Here is a 12,043-nt window from a genome sequence, read left to right as displayed (position 1 = left end):
TGGTAATAATCTGGATGCTTATAAGAAATCCCGCTATGCCCTCAGACGAACCATGAAACAAACAAAGTGTCAATACAGGATTAAGATTTAATCCTACAACACTGGCTCTGACGCTCGTCGGATCTGACAGGGCTTGAAAACTATTCCGGACTACAAAGAGAAACCCAGACGCGAGCTGTCCAGTGACGCGAGCCTACCAGACGAGCTAAATGCTTTTTATGCTCGCTTCGAGGCAAGCAACACTGAAGCATGCACGAGAGCACCAGCTGTTCTATGAATGTTGACCTTTAAACAGGTCAACATTCACAAAACTGCTGGGCCAGATGGATTAGCAGGACTTGGATTACCAGTACACAAAGCATACACGGACCAACTGTCAAGTGTCTTCACTAACATGTTCAACCTCTCCCTGACCGAGTCTGTAATACTTACAAGTTTCAAGCAGACCACCATAGTCCCTGTGCCCAAGGAAGCGAAGGTAACCTGGCAAAATGATTACTGCCCCGTGGCACTCACGTCAGTAGCCATGAAGTGCTTTGAAAGGCTGGTCATGGCTCATATCAACAGCATCATCCTGGACACCCTAGACCCACTCCAATTCGCATACCGCACAAACAGATCCACAGATGACACAATTTCAATGGCACTCCACACCGCCCATTCTCACCTAGAAAGCACCTATGTGAGAATGCTGTTCATCGACTACAGCGCAGCGTTCAACACCATAGTGGTCATGAAGTTCATCATTAAGCTAAGGACTCTGGGACTAAACACCTCCCTCTGCAACTGGATCCTGGACTTCCTGATGGGCCACCTCCAGCTGGTAAGAGTAGGTAACAACACATCTGCCACGCTGATCCTTAACACTGGGGCCCATCAGGGGTGTGTACTTAGTCCCCTCCTGTATTCCCTGTTCACCCACAACTGCGTGGCCAAACACGACTCCGACACCATCATTAAGTTTGCTGATGACACAACGGCGGTAGGCCTGATCACCGACAATGATGAGACGGCCTATAGGGAGGAGGTCAGAGACCTGGCAGTGTGATGCCAGGACAACAACCTCTCCCTCAACGTGAGCAAGACAAAGGAGCTGACCGTGGACTACAGGAAAAGGCAGGCCCTACAGGCCCGCATTAACATCGATGGGGCTGTAGTGGAGCAGGTCGAGAGTTTCAAGTTCCTTGGTGTCCACATCACCAACGAACTATCATGGTCCAATACCAAGACAGTCGTGAAGAGGGCATGACAAAACCTTTTCTCCTCAGGAGACTGAAAAGATTTGGCATGGGCCCCCAGATCCTCAAAAGGTTCTACACCTGCACCCTCGAGAGCATCCTGACCGGTTGCATGGTATGTTGCCTGGTATGGCAACTGCTCGGCATCTGACCGTAAGGCGCTACAGAGGGTAGCGCGAACAGCCCAGTACATCACTGTGGCCAAGCTTCCTGCCATTCAGGACCTATATAATAGGCGGGGTCAGAGGAAAGCCCATAAAATTGTCAGAGACTCCAGTCACCCAATTTATAGACCCTTTTCTCTGCTACCGCACAGAAAGCGGTACCGGAGCGCCAAGTCTAGGACCAAAAGGCTCCTCAACAGCTTCTACTTCCAAGCCATTAGACTGCTGAACAATTCATAAAAATCGCCACCGGACAATTTACATGAACAACCCCCCCATCTTGTACACTGCTGCTACTCACTGTTTGTTTGTTACCTGTGCATAGTCACTTCGCCCCCACCTACATGTACAGATTACCTCAACTAGCCTGTACCCCTGCACACTGACTCGGTACCGGTGCCCCCTGTATGTAGCCTCATTATTGTTATTCTTATTGTGTTACTTTTTTATTATTACTTTTTATTTTAGCCTAAATATTTTCTTCTTCTTGAACTGCACTGTTGGTTAAGGGTTAAGGGCTTGTAAATAAGCATTTCACAGTAAAATCTACACTGTTGGTTAAGGGTTAAGGGCTTGTAAATAAGCATTTCACAGTAAAATCTACACTGTTGGTTAAGGGTTAAGGGCTTGTAAATAAGCATTTCACAGTTCTACACTGTTGGTTAAGGGTTAAGGGCTTGTAAATAAGCATTTCACAGTAAAATCTACACTGTTGGTTAAGGGTTAAGGGCTTGTAAATAAGCATTTCACAGTAAAATCTACACTGTTGGTTAAGGGTTAAGGGCTTGTAAATAAGCATTTCACAGTAAAATCTACACTGTTGGTTAAGGGTTAAAATAAGCATTTCACAGTAAAATCTACACTGTTGGTTAAGGGTTAAGGGCTTGTAAATAAGCATTTCACAGTAAAATCTACACTGTTGGTTAAGGGTTAAGGGCTTGTAAATAAGCATTTCACAGTAAAATCTACACTGTTGGTTAAGGGTTAAGGGCTTGTAAATAAGCATTTCACAGTAAAATCTACACTGTTGGTTAAGGGTTAAGGGCTTGTAAATAAGCATTTCACAGTAAAATCTACACTGTTGGTTAAGGGTTAAGGGCTTGTAAATAAGCATTTCACAGTCAAATCTACACTTGTTGAATGTGGCGCATGTGGCAAATAAAGTTTGATTTGATTTAGTATAAACCACTTTTCCTTTCATTTTAAAAACATTGAAATGCCCTGGAATCCTTGACAGGCAAATCCTATTGGAGAAAGGGTGCCATTAGCACAGCTATGTACTGTGCATCTCTTCAGGTGTGCCCTTTAACCATTACAACTGAATTATCTTGATATTCAAGAGCTCCAATTGGCATCTGACTGATTTGAATACCCATTCAACAATGTCCCATATAGCAGTGCATCCATTATTGATACATTGATTTTCTCCAAAGTGTTGGATTCTGATGAGTGTTGAGTGAGTGGATGTTTGAATATAAAATCATGGAGTACTCACAGGCTTACCATCAGCACCAGCAGGACCAGCTTGACCGGACCTTCCCATTGTTCCTGCTTCCCCCTGAAAGAGAAAACAGCAGCTTATTGACTGGACCATTTGGACCTTAAAACAATGCAAGTGCACCACTCATGAAACCGTTGAACTACTCAGAAACCGTTTTTCGATTGCATGCTGCAAATTGTTCTTTGTGAGGAGCATCAGACAGTAATGGTTTTGACCTTTCCTAGAAAATGTTATGTCACGGCTTTACTGACTATCACAGCAGGATAGGTTTAACTTTACTTTATTCAAGATGCCATTTATTACAATTCCTGTTAATATATCAGCCCAAAATGTCCATCTGTGAACCAGCCATGCTTGTAGCATTTTGGATCTACCATCAAAACCTTGTTGAGCAATCTTGTCCTGTTGAAAAACAGGATTTGCACCCATGCATGACCATGCCCTTATAAACACAAACATGTCTGAAACCTTGTACACTCTTATAGAATACATGGACCAGTTGCTATGGTAATATTGCTTAAAGGTACGCTACTTCAAAGCTTTAGTGTTAGTTTTAACATCTTATAATTATTTGGCACATGCTCTGTGAACCATGAAATGGGTCACAGAGCATTTTATTTTGTGGCCCATTTCAGTAAATGTAATTTTGCCTAGAAAACAGTCTGTTTCTACTTTTAGTCAACGTGTCATTCTCTTGCCAAACAGTCTGGAACTAGTCCTATTATTTCCATCAATAAGGACGTAGGACAGTGGGGCAGGTGTTATTGATAACATCTCCCAACCACAACCCAATCATATGCATTGCTGTCACCTTGATGTACTGTAGGCAGACAGCCACATCTGCTTCAACCTTATCTTTCTACTTGGCTATACTTACATGGTGTTGGACGAATTGCTCATGCGGGGAGACAAAACATTTAGTTACAAAACTGTTCAAATGTGGAATGCTTTCAGAAGTGTATTTGATTTGCACAGCAGCATGTTCCGGATGGAAGGAAGTGACACTGGATTTAGAAACTGGCAAGTCTCGGGGTGTAAGCCTTCTGACTGACCTTAATGCCTGGAAGGCCAGGGGGTCCGGGAGGACAAGTACAGGGTTCTGGAGTGGGGTCCACGTCTATATCACCAGGGCCGTTTGCACACTGGAATAAACAAGAAACACATCATTCACTAATCACACATTACATAGCTTTCACTAAGCTATACTATTAATCAATTATTTATCTGATTTCCTGCTAACAGACACTCTCAGACAACAGAAGCCAAGAGAGTGCGTTCAGTTCATGTGTCTTAGCAGCAGCCTTATCATTTAGCATTCAGCAGCCCAGAAGAATTGACACAGCAGACACTACCAACAAAATGACTTTGTAAACATTCAGTTGAAGTTGGAAGTTTACATACACCTTTGCCAAATACATTTAAACTCAGCTTTTCACAATTCCTGACATTTAATCATAACTTCCCTGTTTTAGGTCAGTTAGGATCACCACTTTATTTTAAGAATGTGGATTGTCAGAATAATAGTAGAGAGAATGATTTATTTCAGCTTTTATTTCTTTCATCACATTCCCAGTGGGTCAGAAGTTTACATACAATTAATAAGTATTTGGTAGCATTGCTTTTAAATTGTTTAACTTGGGTCAAACGTTTCGGGTAGCCTCAAGCTTCCCACAATAAGTTGGGTGAATTTTGGCCCATGCCTCCTGACAAAGCTGGTGTAACTGAGTCAGGTTTGTTGGCCTCCTGGCTCGCACACACTTTTTCAGTTCTTCCCACAAATGTTCTATATACGATGTGGTCAGGGCGTTGTGATGGCCACTCCAATACCTTGACTTTGTTGTCCTTACGCCATTTTCCACAACTTTGGAAGTATGCTTGGGGTCATTATCCATTTGGAAGAGCCATTTGCGACCAAGCATTAACTTCCTGTCTGATGTCTTGAGATGTTGCTTCAATATATCCACATAATTTTCCACCCTCATGATGCCATCTATTTTGTGAAGTGCACCAGTTCCTCCTGCAGCAAAGCACTCCCACAACATGATGCTGCCACCCCGTACTTCACAGTTGGGATGGTGTTCTTCGGCTTGCAAGCCTCCCCCTTTTTCCTCCAAACATAATGATGGTCATTATGGCCAAACAGTTCTATTTTTGTTTCATCAGACCAGAGTACATTTCTCCAATCTTTGTCCCCATGTGCAGTTGCAAACCGTAGGCTTTTTTATGGCGGTTTTGGAGCAGTGGCTTCTTCCTTGCTGAGCGGCCTTTCAGGTTATGTCAATATAGGACTTGTTTTACTGTGGATATAGATACTGTTGCCTCCAGCATCTGTTGCCTGTTGCCTGTGCCTGTTGCCTCCAGCATCTTCGCAAGTTATTTTGCTGTTGTTCTGGGATTGATTTGCACTTTTTGCATCAAAGTACATCCATCTCTAGGAGACAGAACACATCTCCTTCCTGAGTCAGTTAAGAACAAATTCTTAATTTCAATGACAGCCTAGGAACAGTGGGTTAAATGCCTTGTTCAGGGGCAGAATAACAGATTTTTATCTCGTCAGTTAGGGGATTCGACCTTTCAGTTACAAGTCCAACGCTCTAACCACTAGGCTACCTGACGCCCCAGGTATGATGGCTGCGTTGTCCCATGGTGTCCATACTTGCGTACTATTGTTTGTACAGATGAATGTGGTACCTTCAGGCGTTTGGAAATTGCTCCCAATGATGAACCAGACTTGTGGAGGTCTACAATTATTTTTCTGAGGTCTTGGCTGATTGCTTTTGACTTTCCCATGATTACAAGCAAAGAGGCACTGCGTCTGAAGGTAGGCCTTGAAATACATACACAGGTACACCTCCAATTGACTCAAATGATGTCAGAAGCTTCTAAAGCCATTACATCATTTTCTGGAATTTTCCAAGCTGTGTAAAGGCACAGTCAACTTAGTGTATGTAATCTTCTGACCCACAGGAATTGTGATACAGTGAATATAAGTGAAATAATATGTCTGTAAACAATTGTTGGGAAAATGTCTTGTGTCAAGCACAAAGTAGATGTCCTAACTGATTTGTCAAAACTATAGTTTGTTAACAAGAAATGTGTGGAGTGGTTGAAAAACAAGTTTTAATGACTCCAACCTAGTGTATGTAAATTTCCGAATTCAACTGTAGTTCTAGAGACAAGGGGCTATATTACACGTTTATAGCAAGAAACAAACACACCTTAGCTGTGTTTGAATACTCATACTAACCGCACTAACCATACTTTTTGTGATGTAAATTGAGTACAGTATGTAGTATGCTTATTGGTCATAGTATGGATAGAGTTAGTATGCTAAAAGTTCCTGGATGTCGTAATACCGTACATTTGCCAAAATACAAAGTATACACGCAGTGGACACTGTTTCCGTACTTTTAGGGCCCATAATGTAATTCTTCAAGAAATGGGCAGGTCTTCACAACATTTTCAGATTTGAAGAAAATGGCGGAAGAAATATGTAGCCGAAGTCCGACGAGAGCGGATACAAATTAATTGCTTTAAATAATTACGACAAATGTTAAGAAAATGTTGAGCAATGTAATAAAGAAATGACTTTTTAAATTACTTATGCTACACGTTATGTTGGCTGACAATGTGTTGGCTACGCTATCCTTACGAACCGCATAGCATATCATTACATCAGTAGGTACTACCGGCAATGTTAGCTAGCTACCTCGTTAGTTGGCTACTAATACATCGAACTTGCCAGTATATTAATTATATGCTATCTAAGTAGCTACCCAAAGTTTATTGACTTAATTATTCACGTCATTCTTAGCTAGGCAGTATAGTCGTTGTGCATTCTCAATGGACAGAAATTAGCTCTGGCTATCAACTCCGATTACAGAGCACTCTCGTCTCAGTGTGCCAGAGTGCAGAATAACTCATTTATGAACGCTCAACACCCGTTTATAATGCCGGTGTCAGTGAACGTCAGCAAAAAAGCTAATTAAATTGTTGCCAGCAGCACAGTTACAGTCACCAACACTCTGGATAACATGAAAACAGTCTTACCAGCTCTGCTATGGTGAGTAAAATGGTTAGAGGGAGGTGTTTTCTCATTTGTGTCTGGAAGTAGCTAGCCAGTTAGCTTGTGTGCTTGACTGCAGTGCTGTTGTGATGGTCAGAACACTCGGAACAACCCTACTCCTCAGCCAGTGTGCGCTCTGAATGCTCAGAGAGGGGAAACACTCAGAAAAAAGGAATGGACAATCTGACAACGCTCTGAATTTAAGAATTCCCAGCACGCACTCTGGCTCTCCAGATTGAATTTTCAAACACATACATGTCTAGCTAGTAATTTGTTATGCTAACAAGCTAGCAAGAGGTTGCATAGCAACAGAATCAACTTCCGGTAGACAGGCGTAGCGCTAGTATGCTCAACTGAAAGGATAGCATTCGTTTACAGTATGCTAAAGTGAACTAATAGTATATAGTATGTAGTGTATACTCATTAAGTATGTAGAATACAGTATGTTACTATGGGTATTCAAACACAGCACTTTAATTAATTAAAATAAGTAAAGAATATTAGCTTAGACTCACTTACCCTGAAATCCATAAAATTCCATGTAACTACAGGTATGTGCAACCTAATGTAAAGTGTGCCTAAACGCTATTACTATGTGATTACAAAGCAGTTACTTTGTAACTACATGTTATTACAATGTTATAACTACAGTTATTCCTGTGTAGTTACATAGGTATATGGGTATCTTAAGGTAAAGTGTTGTTGCAAAAGACCATGCAATAAAATAAGTCTTACCTCTAGTGATGAAAATGAAACTAGGGGTTTCTTTGTAATAAAGCAAAGCCATCAGCCAAAATACATACCTCTCCATCCTGGAAATAAAAGGAGCGAGATTATGTAATTGAAGCACCTGGCAACCTGTAATCTCACCATAATAGACCAATCCATTAAAACAATAACACAGGTTGAATTGAAGGTCAATTAAGCATTGCAAGTCATGCCGGGAGTGACAGAAAGAGAGAGAGAGAGAGAGAGAGAGAGAGAGAGAGAGAGAGAGAGAGAGAGAGAGAGAGAGAGAGAGAGAGAGAGAGAGAGAGAGAGAGAGAGAGAGAGAGAGAGAGAGAGAGAGATGTTGGCATGCGGAGGTGTATTTTCAGTGCATTGCTCTCTCTCTTTGTTGCTCCCAAACTAAAATCCAGAAACACAGATGCAAAACAATGGTCTGGCATTGTGGATTAGTAGTGAAATAAATAGCCAAGCCAGTGGAGCATTTGGCCACTGCTTCACAAACAGAATAAATCAAATGTTATTTGTCACATGCACCGAATACAACAGGTGTAGTAGACCTTACTGTGAAATGCTTACAAGCCCTTAACCAACAATGCCATTTTAAGCAAATAGAGTTAAGAAAATATTTACTAAATAAAGTAGTTTAAAAAAAAAGTAAAGTAAGGAATAAAATAACAATAATGAGGCTATATACAGGGGATACCGGTACCAAGTCAAGGTGCGTGGGTACTGGTTAGTCGAGGTAATTTGTACATGTAGGTAGAGGTATAGTGACTATGCATAGATAATACACAACGAGTAGCAGCAGTGTAAAAACAATTTGATTAATTGTTCAGCAATTTTATGGCTTGGGGGTAGAAGATGTTAAGGAGCCTTTTGGACCTAGACTTGGCACTCCAGTAACGCTTGCCGTGCGGTAGCAGAGAGAACAGTCTATGACCATTTGTAATGGCGTTTGTCTGTTGAAGAAAGAGAGTCAGACCGAAATGCAGCGTGTTGGTTACTCATGACTTTAATGAATGAAAAACGCGGTACATGAAATAACTGAAACTAAATACAAAAACAACAGAACGGAACGTGAAACTAATTACAGCCTATCTGGTGACTACAACACAGAGACAGGTACAATCACCCACCAAATACAAAGAGAAACTATGGCTCCCTAAATACGGTTCCCAATCAGAGACAACGATAAGCACCTGACTCTGATTGAGAATCGCCTCAGGCAGCCAAGCCAATACAACACCCCTAATCAGCCGCGATCCCAAACAAAACAAACCCCAATACGAAAACAACAATTAAACCCATGTCACACCCTGGCCTACCCAAACATATAACAAAAACACAAAATACAATGACCAAGGCGTGATGGACCCCCCCCCCTCCCTAAGGTGCGGACTCCCGGACGCACCTCAAGAGCATAGGGAGGGTCCGGGTGGGCGTCTGTCCATGGTGGCGGTTCTGGCTCGGGACGTGGACCCCACTCCATTAATGTCCTTGTTCCTCCCCTTCACGTCCTGGGATAATCCACCCTCTCCGCCGACCATGGCCTAATAGTCCTCACCCAGATCCCCACATAACTGAGGGGCATCTCGGGACAGAGGGGCATCTCGGGACAGAGGGGCATCTCGGGACAGAGGGGCATCTCGGAACTGAGAGGAAGCCCAGTACTGAGAGGAAGCCCAGTACTGAGAGGAAGCCCAGTACTGAGAGGAAGCCCAGTACTGAGAGGAAGCCCAGTACTGAGATGAAGCTCAGGCAGGTAGTAGGCTCCGGTAAGTCCTGGCTGGCTGGCGGAACTGGAAGAGACTGGTTGTCTGGCAGATCTGGAAGAGACTGGTTGTCGGGCAGATCTGGAAGAGACTGGTTGTCTGGCAGATCTGGAAGAGACTGGTTGTCTGGCGGCACTGGGCTGACTGGCGGCACTGGTGGCGCTGGGCAGACTGGGAGCACTGGCGGCGCTGGGCAGACTGGGAGCACTGGCGGCGCTGGGCAGACTGGGAGCACTGGCGGCGCTGGGCAGACTGGGAGCACTGGCGGCGCTGGGCAGACTGGGAGTACTGGCGGCGCTGGGCAGACAGGGAGCACTGGCGGCGCTGGGCAGACTGGCTGCGCTAAACAGGCGGGAGACTCCGACAGCGCAGGAGAGGAGAAAAGCGCTGGCTGCGCTGAACAGGCGAGGCGCACTGGAGGCCTGGTGCGTGGTTCTGGAACTGGTGGTACTGGATCGAGGACACGCACAGGAAGCCTGGTGCGGGGAGCTGCTACCGGAGGACTGGGGTGTAGAGGTGGCTCTGGATAGACCGGACCGTGCAGGCGCACTGGAGCTCTTGAGCACCGAGCCTGCCCAAGCTTACCTGGCTCGATGCCCACTCTAGCCCGGCCAATAGGAAGGGCTGGTATGTGCCGCACCGGGCTATGCTCCCGCACTGAAAACACAGTGCGCTCCATAGCATAACACAGTGCCTGCCCGGTCTCTCTAGCCCAACGGTGAGCACAGGGAATTTGCGCAGGTCTCCTACCTGGCATAAACATACTCCCTTCTAGCCCCCCCCAATAATTTTTTGGGCTGCTTTTCAGGTTTCCTTGCCAACCGTGTTCCCTCGTATCGTCGGCTCCTAACTCCGGCTGCCTCTGCTCTCCTTAGTGCCTCCACCTGTTCCCATGGAAGGCGATCTCTTCCGGCCAATATCTCCTCCCAAGTGTAACTTTACCATCCAACACGTCTTCCCATGTCCATTCTCCGAATAATTCGTCCTCCTTTTGCTGCTCCAGCTGTCACTGCCTGTTTATTCCAGCGCCTCTCCATTTTAGACGGCGTGTCTTTTTCAGTGACTCCATTCGCCTGTAGCCCTCTTCGCACTGCTGAAGCGAATCCCAGGCGGGCTCCTGCACTCTCTCTGGGTCGGCCGCCCACCTGTCGATTTCTTCCCACGTCATATACTCTATGCTTCTGCTGTCCATAACGTCCTCCTTTCGCTCCTGAAACTGTCGCTGTCGTAGCCAGTTTACACACTGCTCGGTCCGTGAGAGGTGGGTGATTCTGTAACGGTGTTCGTCTGTTGAAGAAAGAGAGTCGGACCGAAATGCAGCGTGTGGGTTACTCATGACTTTAATGAATGAAAAACGCGGTACATGAAATAACTGAAACTAAATACAAAAACAACAGAACGGAACGTGAAACTAATTACAGCCTATCTGGTGACTACAACACAGAGACAGGTACAATCACCCACCAAATACAAAGCGAATCTATGGCTCCCTAAATACGGTTCCCAATCAGAGACAACGATAAACACCTGACTCTGATTGAGAATCGCCTCAGGCAGCCAAGCCAATACAACACCCCTAATCAGCCGCGATCCCAAACAAAACAAACCCCAATACGAAAACAACAATTAAACCCATGTCACACCCTGGCCTACCCAAACATATAACAAAAACACTAAATACAATGACCAAGGCGTGACACCATTTTTGGGGCCTTCCTCTTACATCGCCTAGTATATAGGTCCTGGGTGGCAGGAAGCTTGGCCCCAGTGATTTCTCCTGAGGGAGAAAAGGTGTTGTCATGCCCTCTTCAAGATTTTCTTGGTGTGTTTGGACCATGATAGTTTGTTGGTGATGTGGACACCAAGGAACTTGAAACTCTCAACCCACTCCACTACAGCCCCGTCAATGTAAATGGGGGCGTGTTCGGCCCTCCTTTTCCCGTAGTCCACGATTATCTCCTTTGCGTTACCCACGTTGAGGGAGAAGTTGTTGTCCTGGCACCACATACACAGCCAGGTCTCTGACCTCCTCCCTAATAAAATACCAAATACCCAAAATAGGCTGTCTCATCATTATCGGTGATCAGGCCTACCACCGTTGTGTCATCAGCAAACTTAATGATGGTGTTGGAGTCATGCTTAGCCACGCAGCCACGGGGGAACAGGGAGTACAGTAGGGGACTAAGCACTCACCACTGAGGGGCCCACGTATGGAGGATTGTTGCCTCGCCTTACCAGCTGGGGGTGGCCCATCAGGAAGTCCAGTATCCAGTTGCAAAGGGAGGTGTTTAGTCTCAGGGTCCTTAGCTTAGTGATGAATTTTGTGGGCACTATGGTATTGAACGCTGAGCTGTAGTCAATGACCAGCATTCTCACATAGGTATTCCTTTTGTCCAGGTGGGAAAGGGCAGTGTGGAGTGCGATTGAGATTGCGTCATCTGTGGATCTGTTGGGGCGGTATTCGAATTGGAGTGTGTCTAGTATTTCCAAGATGATGGTGTTGATGTGAACCATGACCAGCCTTTTAAAGCACTTCATGGCTACCGACGTGAGTGCTATGGGGCGGTAGTCAT

At 44.8% G+C, this 12,043-nt stretch overlaps 1 protein-coding gene across 6 annotated transcripts in view; it reads right to left on the bottom strand.

Annotated features, from left to right (window-relative positions):
- LOC124038402 (collagen alpha-1(XXI) chain-like) overlaps window positions 1–12,043 on the bottom strand; it is a 67,123-nt gene that overhangs the window by 31,520 nt on the left and 23,560 nt on the right. For 5 of the 6 annotated variants that reach the window (XR_006839351.1, XM_046354248.1, XM_046354249.1 and 2 more), the window contains 3 exons: window positions 7,773–7,781; window positions 3,956–4,045; window positions 2,898–2,960 (listed from right to left, as the gene is read on the bottom strand). Coding sequence is in view for 5 of the 6 variants with exons in the window: in XM_046354248.1 (XP_046210204.1) it covers window positions 2,898–2,960; window positions 3,956–4,045; window positions 7,773–7,781 (162 nt within the window). In the remaining variant the exon portion in view is untranslated. The remainder of the gene's footprint in view (window positions 1–2,897; window positions 2,961–3,955; window positions 4,046–7,772; window positions 7,782–12,043) is intronic. The other variant, XM_046354247.1, reaches the window with a different exon arrangement.

The sequence above is a fragment of the Oncorhynchus gorbuscha genome, linkage group LG06 (genome assembly GCF_021184085.1).
Source record: "Oncorhynchus gorbuscha isolate QuinsamMale2020 ecotype Even-year linkage group LG06, OgorEven_v1.0, whole genome shotgun sequence".
NCBI classification, from domain to species: domain Eukaryota; kingdom Metazoa; phylum Chordata; class Actinopteri; order Salmoniformes; family Salmonidae; genus Oncorhynchus; species Oncorhynchus gorbuscha.
Note: the sequence above shows the minus strand (reverse complement) of the source record. Positions and strands in the feature narration are given on the sequence as shown.